Source organism: Hemibagrus wyckioides, linkage group LG03, assembly GCF_019097595.1.
Source record: "Hemibagrus wyckioides isolate EC202008001 linkage group LG03, SWU_Hwy_1.0, whole genome shotgun sequence".
In the NCBI taxonomy this organism is placed as follows: domain Eukaryota; kingdom Metazoa; phylum Chordata; class Actinopteri; order Siluriformes; family Bagridae; genus Hemibagrus; species Hemibagrus wyckioides.
In genome coordinates this window covers 13147255-13166639 of record NC_080712.1, presented here as the reverse complement: position 1 = coordinate 13166639, position 19385 = coordinate 13147255, and the positions used below count along the sequence as shown (strand labels likewise).

General features: G+C 39.0%; 1 protein-coding gene across 1 annotated transcript in view; it reads right to left on the bottom strand.

The window, feature by feature from the left end:
- Nucleotides 1–19385, bottom strand: part of dntt (deoxynucleotidyltransferase, terminal) — a 122621-nt gene that overhangs the window by 37552 nt on the left and 65684 nt on the right. Inside the window, exons 9-10 of the mRNA XM_058380387.1 lie at nucleotides 13711–13956; nucleotides 6941–7024 (exon numbers count right to left, since the gene is read on the bottom strand). Coding sequence (XP_058236370.1) covers nucleotides 6941–7024; nucleotides 13711–13956 — 330 coding nt within the window. The remainder of the gene's footprint in view (nucleotides 1–6940; nucleotides 7025–13710; nucleotides 13957–19385) is intronic.

Here is a 19385-nt window from a genome sequence, read left to right as displayed (position 1 = left end):
AAACAATTTAAAGCCTGTGAACCAAGATATTTTTTATTTTAAATGATTTTATCCCTGGGCTGCACTGTATTGCCAATTTCGTGATGATTGCTACAGTGACACTGAGTGAATGAAACAAATTTGTGTCGCAGTCAAAACATTGTTTGTCTCTGCGTTTTCTCCTGCTCAGGTGATAGACACCAGTCTAAATTTCATTGTCCTTTAGTGGGAGAATATTTTTTGCCACAGCATCTTTTTTTGTTGTTGTTGTTGTTGCTGTCTTGCAAAGATGCCAAAATTGCCAAGAAGGTTTTTTTTAGCCAATTTGGCAGGAAACCTGCTGAGCAAAGCGCTGACACCTTAGACAGGAACCCCTGCCTCATGTTATGTCACCATTGAGGTAAAGCTTCATAAGCAATCTAGTAAATAAAAGAAACTATTAAAAAAGCAAAAACTAATATTAAAAAAATAGATTTTTTACAGAATTGTTCTTAATCTAGGAATACTTTAGCATATGAAGAGTGAGTATAAAGGATATCCTGATGACAAAGCGATTAACGTCTGATTAAAAACAAGAAGCTTACAATTTTGTGTTTTCATAGACTACATCCCTATTTTTTTTGGTCATAAATGTCCCCCCCCCCTTTTTTTATTATAATTTCAGAGTTAAAACTGCACCATGCTGTGTATAAGTGCTCATTCATGCTCATTTTTATCTTTTTAATTCAGCACTTTATAAAAGAAGGGTCCCATTTTTAGTCCAACATTATTTTCACTGAGCTATCTGGGCTGAAAGACTCTCTGGGGGAAATACAGACCTGTTTCTTTTTTGAGATGATCTGTGGGAAGAAAGACTTCTTCCTTAATGCTCCCAGCAAAAAAAAAAAAAAAAAAAGCAAGCTAGTATTTATTAAAATCGATGGATTGCTGTATACAATAAAAACACTAGTCCTTACTCACCATTAAAGGCATAAACACAAAACCAGTTCTACTTTGATATATCCACAAAAGTTTAACCAATTATCATAAATCATCTGTGCAGGCGTATGCTGCTGTGGATGTTATGTAAAGCTGCTGACAGATATGGTTAATGGAAAAAATGGAGGAAATAAAGCTATAGAAATAAATCCTGTGTGCAAGTTTGTCCAATTAAAGTTTGTCAGTGGACTTGGCTGTAGCTTTGAGTAGTCAGTAAGTGATATGAGCTCTTTGGACAATTAGAGTGGGTTTCATGTAGATGGGATATTAATTATGCCATGTTATATGACAGATACAGCTACAACCCCTATGCCAGGACATCCGGCTTCAGAGTCTGCACACTACTGGGTTATTAATCATACTCTTACATCTGGCTTTGAGTAATTACCCTACCAGAAAGACTACACACACACACACACACACACACACACATATACACACACACACACACACATAGCATTAATATATGGAATAACCAAATTTCTATGCCGCCTATAAGAACAGTGAAGAATAATAACAAAGGAAATGCAATATTCACAATGCTAAATTTTGACAAATGTCTTTAAAGATCTCACCCACATCCAGTGACCGCTAAAGTGAGGGGACTATTTTAGGAGGTGTTAGCAGGGTCACACAAACCTCCTGTTTGGGGAGGGAGCAGAATTGTCTGAAGCTGATGAAATCTTCCAATGTCCTCATTCATCAAAGCCCAGACCACATATTAATTATCCTCCACCTTCAGCCCTACAGTAGAGGACACAGTTACCCACACACACACACATTTGGCCAAGCAAACATACACTTCTGTTTTCACATTTACATTGCTTAGAGAATGATAGATGACGTAAGTGTCAAGCCCATACAAAACATTGATTTACATCTAAATCTGTTATTCCTACAAAGACATAAAATTGCCTCAGGCCACAAGTGCCAATCTAATGCCTTTCAAAGTCATAGAAGAGTCAAAAAAACCCCTGCAAACTTGCATACTGGACTCATAGGAGCACATTTCAACGACAAGCTGAGATCTGTGTGAATCTGTAAGATGATGTGGCACTCTGAAGCCTGCCGTTAAAAAGTACCGTGCTACAGACTCCCATTAGTCAATAATTACCACTCTCCAAAAGCTGTTACATCTTCTGTAGAGGTGCTGGGGTTATTTGCGTAAGTGCTAGCTTGTAATTGGTGTAATTTAAGCATGTTCTGCCATGTTCTTAACCGGAACACATAAGAACATTTATCTTTAAAAATGAAACTGGCTGCCAACACTCAGGATGACCTTGTCCAGACTTCAGCCATGTGATAATTATGCAACCTCATCAGGCTACGCCCTTTCCCAGTATATTTCCATTAGACAGGAACAAGACATAGTTCATTCCATCACCTGAGGGTCAATTAGAGCACTTCACAAAGATAAAAGCACCATTAACTCGGCTGTGTCAGCTATACTTTCTTCCGGTTAATTAAGTGTTCACGGCAGACAACGTCACCCCATTGGTGTTGGTCTTCGATGGTGAAATAAAAGGGGGGCTCCATTCATGCAATGGGCACAGAGAAAGAGATATCTAATTGATCTTCATTAGCTTGAAGCTTTAATAGCACACTGTCCGCTGATTTCTTCTTCTCCGTCTCTTATCACAAAAAAGACTGACCTTCATTCAAGACATTATACTGCAGCCTGTATCAGTATGACCCTGTGTGTACATCTGGAACCTCCCTAGGTCCCATCCTAGTCCTTCTGTCTCTGAATAAACATTGTCAGGGCCATCTTCTCCTCTTTAAGCATCGGTGCTCCCAAAGACATTGTGCATCTCTGACTTTAAATGAACTCTCCAAATGTCATTTCGTCCTCCATATCTGCCAGAACGCTGACCCTCTTTTCACCTTGTAGATCGAGAGAGACAGGTCATCTCCCTTTCTGTCAGTCCAGTGGCATGTCTGAAAACCTGACATCACTGCCTGCTTGACTTCCCGTCAACCACACAATGCAAATGAGTCCTCAGGGCAGGACCTGAAGTCACGGGTGGCAAAAGTATATGCACTGACTCAGCACTGAGTCCATCATATGGCATCCCAACATCTTATGTGAATCAGAATAGTTTTTATATATGTTCCAGTTACTCTGTGGTTTTAAATATGCGAATTCATGACTGCTCTGTTATTATTTGCAGTCCAGTAGGAAGTAAAGATGACTGGACTTGTGCAATGCTCTTAATAAGGTTTCTTACAATTTTACATTCTACTAGTAGGATATTAGGAGACCTAAAGGTCTTAGTAGTCCTGATAAAGCCTGTCAGATGAGTTAGGAAACATGTTTGAGAATACTACCAATAGCTGAGTTGAAAACTGTGGGACACAGAGGAACTACTAGGAGAATGAGTTTGCAAGGGTCACTTCTTGTTTCTATAGTTTCCTCACACAAATGTGCAATTAGTTAGACTGGTGGATCTAAATTGCCCTACACAGGAATTTAAGTACTTGGGTTCAACAGTCCAGAGTAATGGAGAGTGTGGGAAAGAGGTAAAGAAGCAAGTGCTGGCAGGTTGGAATGGGTGGAGAAAGGTGTCCGGATATCTGTGTGATAGAAAAATATCAGCGAGAATCAAGGGGAAGGTGTACAGGACAGTGGTGAGACCAGCCATGCTGTATGGTTTAGAGGCAGTGTCACTGAGGAAAAGACAGGAGTCAGAGCTGGAGGTAGCAGAGCTGAAGATGTTGAGGTTCTCTTTGGGAGTGACAAGGTTGGACAGGATTAGGAACGAGTACATCAGAGGGACAGCTCATGTTGGACGTTTGGGGGACAAAGTTAGAGAGGCCAGGTTAAGATGGTTTGGACATGTCCAGAGGAGGGAGAGTGACTATATTGGTAGGAGAGTGTTGGACATGGAGCTGCCAGGCAGGAGGAAAAGAGAAAGGCCAAAGAGGAGGTATATGGATGTAATAAATGAGGATATGAAGCTAGTGGGTGCAAGTGTTGAGGATACAGAAGATAGGGATAGGTGGAGAGAGATGATTCACTGTAGCAACTCTTAAAAGGAATTATTCTATATAGAGCCAAAAATGCTTCACATTCTTCATATATGGAACCAAAAAATGGTTCTTTATATAGATTCTATATATAGCAAATATAAAAAGAAGAAATTAATTTAAACAAAAACAACATTCTGTTATGAATAAATGAATAGATAAATAAATAAATGTACAAATATTAACATTAATATTTTATTATTATTATTATTGTTGTTGTTATTATTATTATTATTATTATTGTTGTTGTTGTTGTTATTATTATTATTATTATTTTTATTAAATACATGTTATAAACAAATATGATGAACAATTTAATCATTTCTACAATATGTCATTCACAAACATGTAATTTTAAAACATTTTGTGGCGTTATTTATATATTTTAAGTAATGGCAATGATTTCATCTTACTCATTCTTCGAATTGTAGAACTATTTTAATATAAAAGGTTCATTGCTCTCCAATGATTCAACATTTTTTGGGAAAAAGTTCTAATGGCCATATACAGAAAGCGAGGGTTCTATATATAGGACCCCAAGGAAGCTCTTTTTTTAGTGTAGGTGTGAATAAGTGTGTAAATGTGAGTGCCTTGAAATGGACTGGCATCCCACTCATGGTGTATTCTCACATCATTGTTCCTGGGATAGGCCTTGAATCCATCATGGCCCTGAAGCAGGATAAAGCAGTAACTGAATATGAATGAAGAAATGATGAATAGAGAACCCTGTGAAGGTTATCTGCAGACCATTTGCATGGGGTATTTAGCTGTACGCAGTGAAGCAAGCATACAACAGTTACTGTGATGAGATTTTTGGTACTGGGAATAATAACGATGTCCTTATTATATCTAGACATTCAAAGTGACTTGCATGACTGAAAACCTCACATTCATTATTTTTTTCACAGTTAACACGGACATGAGACCGACAGAAAAAAAGAAATAAACAAGGACATCTGAACGAGACCCAGAAGCTAGTATACGATAGTCTATCATTATAGTCTACTTTTATCATTCATCTCAAATCATAAATCGACTCATCTGAGCTGCCAGCGTTTGTGACAGATATGACAGCACACATTATATGATTTGCAGGCCCATTGGATCAAACCTCCCAAGGTATCAGTCCTGATTGGCTGTCAGCATGGCTGAGACTGTGCTGTCACACTGAGCCATTGGGACATGACATTGATGGATTACTTTGTTACAGAAAAAACAGTGGGGCAGTCATTATATGTTAATGTTGGTCACTATCAGGCTAAATTCCTGCCAGTCTCGGCAGGAAGTGAAATTTGATCAGAATTTTTTCGTTTTTTTTTTTAAGTGTGTATAAAGGTTGTGCGTGTCTCTGTTTGAGCTGAATTGGTAAAATATGTCAACTAAGAAAATTGCTCAATTAAGAAAAGCATTTTGCGCACAATCGTGTACGTAATCCGCAGATGTCTTCCATTAGTGTGTGTACACCACGGAGTTTCTTTTGCATGACAGATTGAGTGAATTTACATGAGCTTACTGGCAGCTCCACATTATCTACATTACAGTAATGAGTGAAGTTTTAGCTGAGTGTACGCAGGGAGGCAAGTGATTTGATTTAAAAAGAAAAATTGCAAACTGTTCATTCTTGTGCCTTCTTTATCAGTCATCTTAAAATTAGAACAGTGGAAAAAAAAATCTACATCTTCAATGAAAGCCTGACATCTTTCACACTGCTACTATTTGAGTAAAACACATCTCATGAAATATCAGCACCTCACAAGAGCGAAAGCAGCATGATGCATTCACACTGAGTTTGCACAGAAAAGTAGAAAGCACTATAACGCAACTAAGCTCACGCTTGCATCACAGTTCTTTCTCTTTTCCTACAGCACATCTGAGATTCTCTGTAGGAAATTTCTTTTTACAGTTAGAAAGAGAAAACAGAGGAGATCCAACCTGATTCGGTGGCATCTTTCCTCTCACAGACCAGAAGAAAGATTTGTTATCATTGTGATATATCATTGCATTATATATATGGCTTTAACACCGTAGATGTGTGGCACATGTGGTGAAAACACAATACACACATACAAATAGAATATAGTATGTTGTCAAAAGCACAGGATTATTGCAGGCTCTTCAGAGGTGTGTGCTTCTATATACAGGGTGGGGCACAAACATTTCCCTTTTTTGAAGGCAAATGAAAGAAAAATTGTGGCTGATAAACAAAATTTATTTTTTCATAATGAAAGAACATAATTCCGAATTTCAATTTATGCTCTTTTAAACAAGATATCTTGAAGGTGATGGTCACCGTTCTCTATGCACTGATGCAACCGATTTCTGACGTTTCCCTCTACACGTTCCAACATGTCCACCGGAATTCGGGCTATTTCCTGCCGAATAACATTCTTCAGCTGAAGCAGGTTTGTGGGGCGATGTTTAAAAACCTCTGCCTTGAGGTATTCCCATAAAAAAAAAATCACAGGGCGTTAGATCGGGCGAGCGCACCGCCCACAGGATGTCACCTCTAATCGAGATGAGCCGTCCGGGGAACATTGCCCTCGAAACTGGCATCGAAGCTCAGGTTGTGTGGGCCGTGGCACCATCCTGTTGGAACCAGACATTTCCTAGGTTCGAAAAAGTTTTGAATCATGTCCACATACCGCTGTGAAGTAACTGCTTGATTGTCCTCCTCAAAAAAAGGAAAAGGAAGTTTCTGTGCCCCACCCAGTTTTGAGGGCAATGTTCCCTGGTGGCCACCACCTTCAAGATATTTTGTTTAAAACAGCATAATTTGACATTTGAAATTATGTTCTTTCATTATCAAAAAATTAATTTTGTTTATCAGCCACAATTTTTCTTTCATTCGCCTTCAAAAAAGGGAAGTTTTTGCGCCCCACCCTGTATTTGCTTGTGGAAGCAAACGTTATGTTCTAGATGTAGAAAAGAATGAGTGTATATTACATGTATGACATACCGTAGTTTTGTCATAGAGGGCATGATTGTCCAGTAGCATGTTTCGCTCCAGCCGGGCAAATCTCCTCAGGTCTCGTTCAAACTGCTGCAGAGACACAGCCTCGTGTAAGCCAGATACTCATGATAATATATATTATTATTGTACTGTCATGCCATCAAAGAATGTGAAATCCAATTTCCAAGATTCACTGCAGCCTACAAACACGGCTTGACCAGACTCATGACCGTTTCCCACACTGCACCCTCGCATCCTTGTTCACAATCACCAGCTTCCTGATTACCCTTACCCTTTCCTAATTTTCACCCAGTGTCACCTTTAAAAGCACCTCACACACTAACTGAAATCACAAAGTATACACTCAGTGTGCCTTTCCTGTCATTACCAAGCCTTTATTCATTGTTTGTCTCGCTTCTGGTTTTCTCAGCTTGCTCTTGTTTGCCCTGCTCCAAGCTGTTTGTTGATCACCTGACCTGTGCCTGTTGTTTTGACCTTTTATTATTGTTGTTTATCAAATGGATCCTGTGCCTTCATGTTAATAAAACTGCTTTAATTGCAAATGCATGTCTCTGCCCCTGTCTCATGACAGATACTGTACAACACACAAATATGCTTTTAAGCATATTTAAAACTTTTCACTTTTTCAACTTTACTATCAGGTATCTCAGTCACGATTCATTCAAATCTGCACTTACTATCTAAATGCAGCTTTCTGTCGACCTGCATGTAGAACTAAATGCACCATTTGACATTAATCTCTTTAGAAAGCCTTATCATGGTCAGCAGACCTATTTAAATTCCTCTCTATTAATCTCTTCTAATCACTAATGCTTTCTGCATTATGCTAATTTCCCAAAGGTCATGGCCAGTTTAGCACTGTTTATCAACAAAACACTGTAAAAGGAGACCGCATGACACCACAGTGCTGGCAAATGAACAAAGCAATATAATAAAGCAAAAAACAGTGGCAATTTTATCAGGCACAACCACAAAAAAAAAAAACAGAATTAATGGATAAACAAAAATAACTCATTTCAATCTTGTATAATATGACACAAGATGAACTGTATATATGAAGCATAATGACAATTTAAATCGACCCTTTTAGCAGCAAATCAAAAACATCTCGGTCCATCAGGCTCTCCATCTCACACTTTCACCAAGCATTCAACTTGGGAAAAAAGCAGAGAAACAAGGTTCAGGACCTGCGGTCAGTTTAATCATCTAGCAGCATGGCATGGCTTAATGGTGATAATAAAAGTGATTACATAATAGTCCTATTCTTATGAAACATAAATATATACAGTTGTGCTCATAAGTTTACATACCCTGTCAGAATTTATGATTTCTTGACTAATTTTTCAGAGAATATGAATGATAACACAAAAACTTTTCTTTCACTCATGATTAGTGGTTGGCTGAAGCCATTTATTGTCAAACAACTGTGTTTACTCTTTTTAAATCATAATGACAACAGAAACTACCCAAATGACCCTGATCAAAAGTTTACATACCCTGGTGATTTTGGCCTGATAACATGCACACAAGTTGACACAATCGGGTTTGAATGGCTATTAAAGGTAACCATCTTCACCTGTGGTCTGTTTGCTTGTAATTAGTGTGTGTGTATAAAAGGTCAATGAGTTTCTGGACTCCTGACAGACCCTTGCATCTTTCGTCCAGTGCTGCACTGACGGTTCTGGATTCTGAGTCATGGGGAAAGCAAAAGAATTGTCAAAGGATCTGTGGGAAAAGGTAGTTTAACTGTATAAAACAGGAAAGGAATATAAAAAGATATCCAAAGAATTGAGAATGCCAATCAGCAGTGTTCAAACTCTAATAAAGAAGACCAAATTAGGTAGACCAACTAAAATGTCAGCCACAACTGCCAGGAAAATTGTTCGGGATGCAAAGAAAAACCCACAAATAACTTCAGGTGAAATACAGGACTCTCTGAAAACATGTGCTGTGGCTGTTTCAAGATGCACAATTAGGAGGCACTTGAAGACAGATGGGCTGTATGGTCGAGTTGCCAGAAGAAAGCCATTACACCAAACAGCACAGAGACAAGCCTCAAACCTTCTGGCACAAAGTCATTTGGAGTGATGAGACCAAAATTGAACTTTTTGGCCACAACCATAAACGCTACATTTGGAGAGAAGTCAACAAGGCCTATGATGAAAGGTACACCATTCCTACTGTGAAACACGGAGGTGGATCCCTGATGTTTTGGGGATGTGTGAGCTACAAAGGCACAGGAAATTTGGTCAAAATTGATGGCAAGATGAATGCAGTATGTTATCAAAAAATACCGGAAGCTGTGCATGGGACATACTTGGACATTCCAACATGACAATGATCCAAAACACAAGGCCAAGTCGACCTGTCATTGGCTACAGCAGAATAAAGTGAAGGTTCTGGAGTGGTCATTTCAGTCTCCTGACCTCAATATCATTGAGCCACTCTGGGGAGAGCTCAAAAGTGCAGTTCATGCAAGACAGCCCAAGAATTTACAGGAACTGGAGGCTTTTTGCCAACAAGAATGGGCAGCTTTACCATCTGAGAAGATAAAGAGCCTCATCCACAACTACCACAAAAGACTTCAAGCTGTCATTGATGTTAAAGGGGGCAATACACGGTATTAAGAACTGGGGTATGTAAACTTTTGATCAGGGTCATTTGGGTAGTTTCTGTTGTCATTATGATTTAAAAAGAGTAAACACAGTTGACTGATAATAAATGGCTTCAGCCAAACACTTATCATGAGTGAAAGAAAAGTTTTTGTGTTAATTTATATTCTCTGAAAAATGGCCAAGAAATCATAAATTCTGCCAGGGTATGTAAACTTATGAGCACAACTGTATGTGTATGTATATATATATATATGTGTATGTAATACATATATATATGTATGTATACATATATATGTTTACAGGGTATGTAAACTTATGAGCACAACTGTATATATATATATATATATATATATATATATATATATACACTATATTGCCAAAAGTATTCGCTCACCTGCCTTGACTCGCATATGAACTTAAGTGACATCCCATTCCTAATCCATAGGGTTCAATATGATGTCGGTTCACCCTTTGCAGCTATAATAGCTTCAACTCTTCTGGGAAGGCTGTCCACAAGGTTTAGGAGTGTGTTTATGGGAATTTTTGACCATTCTTCCAGAAGCGCATTTGTGAGGTCACACACTGATGTTGGACGAGAAGGCCTGGCTCTCAGTCTCCGCTCTAATTCATCCCAAAGGTGTTCTATCGGGTTGAGGTCAGGACTCTGTGCAGGCCAGTCAAGTTCATCCACACCAGACTCTGTCATCCATGTCTTTATGGACCTTGCTTTGTGCACTGGTGCACAGTCATGTTGGAAGAGGAAAGGGCCAGCTCCAAACTGTTCCCACAAAGTTGGGAGCATGGAATTATCCAAAATGTCTTGGTATGCTGAAGCATTCAGAGTTCCTTTCACTGGAACTAAGGGGCCAAGCCCAGCTCCTGAAAAACAACCCCACACCATAATCCCCCCTCCACCAAACTTTACACTTGGCACAATGCAGTCAGACAAGTACCGTTCTCCTGGCAACCGCCAAACCCAGACTCGTCCATCAGATTGCCAGATGGAGAAGCGCGATTCGTCACTCCAGAGAACGTGTCTCCACTGCTCTAGAGTCCAGTGGCGGCGTGCTTTACACCACTGCATCCGACGCTTTGCATTGCACTTGGTGATGTATGGCTTGGATGCAGCTGCTCGGCCATGGAAACCCATTCCATGAAGCTCTCTGCGCACTGTTCTTGAGCTAATCTGAAGGCCACATGAAGTTTGGAGGTCGGTAGCGATTGACTCTGCAGAAAGTTGGCGACCTCTTCGCACTATGCGCCTCAGCATCCGCTGACCCCGCTCCGTCAGTTTACGTGGCCTACCACTTCGTGGCTGAGTTGCTGTCGTTCCCAAACACTTCCACGTTCTTATAATACAGCTGACAGTTGACTGTGGAATATTTAGGAAATTTCACGACTGGATTTGTTGCACAGGTGGCATCCTATCACAGTTCCACACTGGAATTCACTGAGCTCCTGAGAGCGACCCATTCTTTCACAAATGTTTGTAAAAACAGTCTGCATGCCTAGGTGCTTTTATACACCTGTGGCCATGGAAGTGATTGGAACACCTGATTCTGATTATTTGGATGGGTGAGCGAATACTTTTGGCAATATAGTGTATATATATATATATAATATTATATATATATTTATATATATATATAAATTTAATTTTTTATCAATACATTTCAATAAAAGTAATAGATATACAGGGGTTGGACAATGAAACTGAAACACTGACCAATTTAGTGTTGGAGGTTTCATGGCTAAATTTGACCAGCCTGGTGGCCAATCTTCATTGATTGCACATTCCACCAGTAAGAGCAGAGTGTGAAGGTTTAATTAGCAGAGTAATAGCACAGTTTTGCTTAAAATATTGCAATGCACACAACATTATGGGTGACATATCAGAGTTCAAAAGAGGACAAATTGTTGGTGCACGTCTCGCTGGCGCATCTGTGACTAAGACAGCAAGTCTTTGTGATGTATCAAGAGCCACGGTATCCAGAGTAATGTCAGCATATCACCAAGAAGGACGAACCACATCCAACAGGAGTAACTGTGGACGCAAGAGGAAGCTGTCTGAAAGGGATGTCCGGGTGCTAACCCGGACTGTATCCAAAAAACATAAAACCACAGCTGTCCAACTCACTGCAGAATTAAATGTGCACCTCAACTTTCCTGTTTCCACCAAAACTGTCCGTCGGGAGCTCCACAGGGTCAATGTACACTCGTGCCAATGCCAAACGTCGGTTTCAATGGTGCCAGCAGCGAAAATCTTGGGCTGTGGACAATGTGAAACATGTATTGTTCTCTGATGAGTCCACCTTCACTGTCTTTCCCACATCCGGGAGAGTTACGGTGTGGAGAAGCCCCAAAGAAGCGTACCACCCAGACTGTTGCATGCCCAGAGTGAAGCATGGGGGTGGATCAGTGATGGTTTGGGCTGCAATATCATGGCATTCCCAAGGCCCAATACTTGTGCTAGATGGGCGCGTCACTGCCAAGGACTACCGAACCATTCTGGAGGACCATGTGCACCCAATGGTTCAAACATTGTATCCTGAAGGCGGTGCCGTGTATCAGGATGATAATGCACCAATACACACAGCAAGACTGGTGACAGAGTGGTTTGATGAACACGAAAGTGAAGTTGAACATCTCCCATGGCCTGCACAGTCACCAGATCTAGATATTATTGAGCCACTTTGGGGTGTTTTGGAGGAGCGAGTCAGGAAACGTTTTCCTCCACCAGCATCACGTAGTGACCTGGCCACTATTCTGCAAGAAGAATGGCTCAAAATCCCTCTGGCCACTGTGCAGGACTTGTATCTATCATTCACAAGACGGATTGATGCTGTATTGGCAGCAAAAGTAGGCCCTACACCATAAAACCAGGCGTTTCAGTTTCATTGTCCAACCCCTGTAAGTATAATATACTATATATATCCTATTACTCTACCAAGCCACAAAGCCTGATAGATAATCTGAGGAATAATAGCATTAATTTTTGGCAAAACCGCAAACTAATTTCACTGGCACCAAATTGAAAAGAATTTAAACATAATTACATGTTCATACTACCAAATCTGCTTGTGTGCAAATTGACTAATCCCTGCTTCAGTTTTGCTTTGTTTTTACAGAAACTTTATGTCTAGCAGGCTGCACTACCCTTCTCCAGTGCTGCCTTGTTTTCTTTTGGCATTTAGCCTAATGACAGCATAATCACCCATCTCTGAGTCTGACAATGTAATTAGACTAGCCACAAAAGCCCAACAACAAGAGTAAGAACTAAAGTTTAAATATGTAACTAAAGTTTATATAAAGTTTTACATGTTTAGAACTTATATAATACCACATACACTGAATGTTACAATTTTTTTTATCTTAGTACCATAAAATAACTAGCAGTCACCATCTTCAATAAATCCCATCCCAATAAATCCCATCTTCCTAAATCCCAGTGTATCAATTAAACAATGTGGGATATATCTTTAGGAGGAGGTCAGAGAATGAGGATTTATATATATATATATATATATATATATATATATATATATAACAAGAGTACATAAATAATCATGCACTAATTAAGGCATGTACTAATAGTGAAATAATGAAGAGCTAACAACAATGTGAGTCTTATGAATCCATGCGTGAATAACAACCACCTGAAGTACGTTAGTACATGGTTGTTAGTAAATGTGTTAATTAACACATAACACAAACTAAATAAAACCTGCTTAATATGAAAGAATTGAAGAATTTATAATTGTTCACTTCTGTTCGGAAAGGAGGAGTTTAGTTTACCCCTGTACGTTAAGACTCACATCACAGTGAGTCAGCTTTTCTTTAGTTAGTGATTAGTACCTGCCTCAACTCATTAGTTCATATTTAAGTAAGTATTAATTCAGGTATTAGTCCAAGATTATTCAAGTACTGTTATTGTAAAGTGTTACCCATTTATGCTGCTAACTGGCGCCCAGAATGTCATGTGATGACAAAGGGCATATACATTTCTTGAGGCATTCATAATCAACTTGATCCTTATTCCATGTTGCAATCCAAAAATACCATTCCAAACATTTTACAGCAAGAAGGATGCAGTGGTTTGGCTTTGTATGGTGCATATCTCCTAGATCTTTCATCCCTTACCGTGGAGCCACTCCAGCCCAGCAGGGCGAAGGCATAACGCTCAGCCGGAGGTGCCACCAGATCCACCCTCAGTGCTTTCCAGTCTCTCCCACATCTCTGCTTTTCCTGCTGACCAACCACCTGCTCCTTCTTCAACTTCACGATCAGGAAGCACTTCTGGAAATGGTCCATGGCTTCAAACCGACGACTTGGCAACTTGCTAAGGTCAAAGGTTGATTCCTGGAATTCTGAGTAAAGTAGAATGCCCTGAAAAGTGAGACAGGACATAGTTTGTGTAGTACTTATCACTGGGAAATGTTTATATTCATAAAAGTCCTAAGAAATTATTAGGAACATGTACTAATCCACAGCAGAATCGGGTCAGTAGTAACTCAGGTTTTTTTTTTTTAAAAGGAGTACTGCTTTGAAGGTAGCAAGTTCTAATCCAGGCTCAACCAAGATGTCACTGTTGGGCACTTGAGCAAGGCCCTTAACCCTCTACTCATACTCATCTCAGCTTCTTAACAAGCTAGAGTATGTACTGTGTTGTACAGTATGCATGACAGTTAACACTGTCTGGCCTGTCTGTTCATCAAGTGCATACTTATGGACAGTCAATGTAAAAATATTTTTAAGGAAAATATGAAACACCTCAAAATTACCTGAGAATATTACTGTAATTTAACATAGAGCAAATCATTATCCTGATTTTTTTTTTTTTGCTCTCTAAACTATCAATTTTTTTTTATTTTATTTATTTATTTTTTTCAATAAATACAATATTATATTATATTATATTTCAGGGAAAAAAGTTAAAACTAAAAGAATTTGGATATGGTGTTAAATAGTATATGCATTATTAATAGGGATATTCTCATTATTCATGTACTGTATACCAGAGTACAACACAAAGCTTCTTTTTTACCTGCAGTTTATCACCCCAGAGCAGTTAAGAGTTAAGGAGCACTCAGCTTGGTAGTGCTGATAATAGCATGGGATGTTAACCCTACCAATGCCCCCTTTTTTTTTAGCTGTGTAAGAATAATGTAAAAGAAAGAATGACTCAATGGCCACAGTTAATTAAATATGCATCAAACCCTAGGAATTATAGCCCAAGCAGCAAATGCCTACTATTTCATTAAAGATCAGAGACTGCTAAAGGGCACTTTTTCTCAGTATACAGTCGCTGCTAAATTGTAACTCTTAACACGGTGACAACAGCAGGATGCCATTCTCAATCTGTGCTAAATGGTTCCACTCCATAGGAAATGAAATCAATTCCAGACTTTACCACAGAGCACATGCAGGCAAGCAGGAAGCTGGATAGGTATGCAGAGGAAGACAGAAAGAGAACAATAAGCAGAGGAGGGTTGAAGTGGCTTAAAAAGCAAAAAAAAATCAATTAAAATAAAATAAATTAAAGGCTACTTTAAACCAGAAGGGGAAAAAATTTGAGTAAATGTGTGAAGGGAAAACGGGATAAATTCAGAATTGAAGTTGCGGGTAATATTAGGAATAAATACAGAAGAAGAGAATAAGAGATAAAGAGACAGAAGACAGGAGGGGGGTGAGAGTAAAAGAGAGATGGTCAGGGCTGGCTGAGGATGGAAGCTGTAAATTGATTTCCTCTGGGCCTGCGCCCAGTCTGATTATTCAGCTCCTGATGGGAACAGCACTAAGGCGATTAAGATTACAAATTGTCAGTTTAATTTCAGTGCCTACAATAATTGTTGAGTTACTATAACCCTCTTGCAGCCTATAAATCTTCAGCACTCTTACTAAAGAGCAATAATTGCCAGAGGAGCAACAGCGCTTTTGATACCACTCTCATACACACACATACAGACATATCTTTTCTTTTTTTTTCTGCTGCTCAGAACTCACTCACTCAACAGACTCACTCTGACAGACAGACAGTCCTCTCTGAAACTATTGGAACAGCCAGGCCAAGTCATGTGTATTTGTTTCGGCTTGATTCAGTTACTACAAGCGAGTAACCAAATATTAAGTGTTATTTGCTTTAGTTTACTTCAAGGCTTATCTGTTCTTATACTTTTGCTCAACTAACGTTTGGGTGGTCTGATGCACAAGATTTTATGTTTTAATTTGTTTACCACATCTAGATGTAAATGATATGTAAATAAAAGCTGAAATTCTGAACTTTCTTCTCATGTTCATATTTTGACCTTAAACTCAAACAGCAAGAGATAGATAGATAGATAGATAGATAGATAGATAGATAGATAGATAGATAGATAGATAGATAGATAGATAGATAGATAGATAGATAGATAGATAGATAGATAGATAGATAGGCAAGCAGACAGACAGACCTCACCATTCCAGTAGTTTAGGGGACTGTATACCCTCTCTTTCAAATACACACACACATTTGATGTTTCTAATGGTCAGAAGTGACATTCACTCAGTGTACTTTCTAGGAGAGAAACAGCCTATCACTCTTCCTTCATTGTAAAGGTCCTCTCCATCCTGCGGTGTAAGATAAAGTGACCACATGGTACGCCACAGAAGTAGGGGCGATTGAGACTGAAAAGAAGAGGACATTACAACAAGGGAGGGGATGAAACTCTCCACTCATTTTTGCCCTACCTCTCTACTTCAGTGCCCTTCTGCCCTTCTCTGTCTTTAATACTCTCTCTCTCTCTCTCTCTCTCACACACACACACACACACACATACACATACACACACACACACATACACACACACACACACTCATGTAATGAGTCTCTGGGCGCAACTGAACGTCAGCAGAAGTGAAGATGAAATTGCTGCTCTGAGGTCAGGAGCTGATTTCATATGTAATTATATGGAGCATTTCACTTCCCAGCAATACAAAGCCATGAAAAAAGCCAAAACTCTAATCAACTAAAGCTAAAGCCGGCTGTTTCCTCCCCATCCACCCACCAGCAACTCTGAATCCCAATGCTGATCAGCTAATAATGCCCTGGCGTTCTGAGTTATTGGAGATTATTTGACACAAAATGTTATTGTCAGGTTGATTAGTTTCAACAAGTCCCAAGCTTCACAACTTCTGCACCGATTTTAAATTTTGGTAAAACTTCTCAGAAAATGAGACGAGCCAATCTAATTAGCTGTACTCACAATTTACAAAGGAGGAAGTCAGCAAATCCTACTTTCTCACATGTCTCTGGTGTTAGAGTTACAAGAAGTTAATTACCAGCTTCATTTGAAGCTTGGAAATGATTTCAGGAACTCTAGTGCTGATTAGATGCTCTATTTTCATGCAGACACAAATCTTAGTGGTATACATCTGGTATATTGTTAAGTTAGTTGGGCGGGGACGTAATTTTTTTCTCTTTTCAACCACTTGCTATTTTTCTGGTGAGAAACTAACACTTTTGTGTTCACACTAGTGGATGTGGCAGCACAGAGGTAGATTTACATACCCCAATGAAAATCTATATTTCAAATCTTAAAAACAGGCTAGTAAGATTAAAATATTAATATAATTAAAAACAAAGAATTAGAAAACATGCCATTTTAATTGAGTCCTTGCTCACAGCCAGTTTATGAATGTACGCTATTTGTGCCACGCCATAATATGTACTTAACATAAACATAAATATGGTTTTAGTTAGTAGCTTGACTGCTAACTGAATACTGACTAAATACTAATACTGCGTGATTGAATTATCAGTGTGTTATTAGCTGAAACCCCGTTGTGTATACAATATATGATATATGTAAAATGTATATACAATACAATACCACTTTGAGGGATACCAAAAATGGCTGTAATATTTGAACCATTTTTCGCAGACTCAAGAGACACGCATCAGTGGAATCTTTGGCTTAAGATAAACAAAATGTGTATCTCCAATTTCATTTCTATCATGACAAATTTAAAGTCCAAAAAAAGATCTACAGTTATTCATAGATGTTTGATAGATCAAACCACTTGCTTATAACGCTCCAATATGGCAGTGACCACACCATTAGCGTGACGATAGAGTTTGGGGTATTGGTGTATCTTAGAGATACAACCATGACCTGAGGGTAACAGTCTCACCTACTGGTCATTACGCTGCTAAATATACCTTTTTTTTTGCTTAGAACATCTGTATAATTTCTCCTAAATTCATGTTTAAATTGAATCATGTTAATTTAAAGAAACAACTAAAATTTCATTCTATTTGCCTCTTTCTGTGTTCGCTCTTGGACAAGTTTACTCACCAATTGTACAATACTCTGTGGCTTCACTAAATGTCTGGCTTGTGAAATTGGAAAGTTTATATACTTTTTTAGCCTCTGGGTTGTTAAATACTTTATGTTTAGCTCATTCAATCTCTTCTCCTTGATCATTATCAAGCTTCTTATTGATCATTGATATTTTTCTTGGTTTCATTATGATGTTTTGCTCTTTGACCTTGCCAGTCTCTCTTGAGACTTTACATATGGATTGTCACATTATCAATATGTGACCATGATTTTCATTGTAATGCCTTAGTTTACACCTGAAGTTTATACCTATCATTCTGAAGCCTGTATTGTTGTCACCGCCTTCGTACGATTCTCAGTGAACTTTATGAGACCTTGAGGCATCAGAGATTTGAGCAGTGATTGGTTCCTCTCACTGCTTTCCAGGGACCGGTGGAGCCTAGACCAAAATTGTCAATCTTACCCGCCAGACTGAGGCACCTGCGGCTCTCTAGCGGTTCGGCCAACGTCCCTAGGGAGTCGGCACTCTTACAAATGCTATCAGAAAGGTCAGTTTTTCCAGCTTTTGATTCCATATTTCACTCTCTTTTAAGCGAGCCACAAGCAGCAGCCACATTCTGACCATCAGGGCCAGAGGATGGCAGCCAACCTGATCTAATATTTCGACTGCAGTGAGGCAGAGCAGAAGACTTCAAACCTCTCTGTCTTCAGCATTAGCCTGGGTTAGCACAACGTGTTTGAACCATTCGCGCCTTTGATTTGAAAGCTGTGCAGGGAACTATTGATTCTGATGGTCGAAATGACCATGCACAAGAGGATTAGAGAGTCTACATAGAACTTTGGATGTGTGAGGGGTTATTTTTTTATTATATATAAACTTACAAAAATAGCAAGCTCATACAGAGAATATTTAACAGGCCCGGTTCAGAGTAACACTTTTATCTTAAAGGACTGTAGGGCATACTATTTGTGAAGGTAATTCATTTTATGTCATATCCAACAGAGCTGGTAATTGCAAACGTTTCCCCCCAGCATGTGAATAGGGGTAAGTCAGGTTGGTGAGGGATGTGTTCTTTTGACCCAACAGTTATAATATAGCAAATGATTGCCTTTTTCGGAAATATTTAAGATTATACAGTATGTCATGATTCTACACAAAATAGTCCATAGTAATGGTTGCATCTCAGACCAATTCCATCCTTACCAGATCAATAAATTTTGATAAATATCCTCCTCACAGCTGTGCTGCATCACATTTTCACATATTTCACATATTTATTAAAACCAAACCCTGTTTCACATATTTCCAGAACTTTGTCTCTGGCTTTTTTGATAGCTCTTTGGTTTTCATGATGCTAGTAGTTGATGCATGCTGCCCAGAAACTTTGTATTCTTTCAGAATCAGGTATCTTTATAATGAGCTCACATGACACTTTAATTGCATCAGGTGGACTACATCCAACCAATTATGTTTACATTTACATTTATTGCATT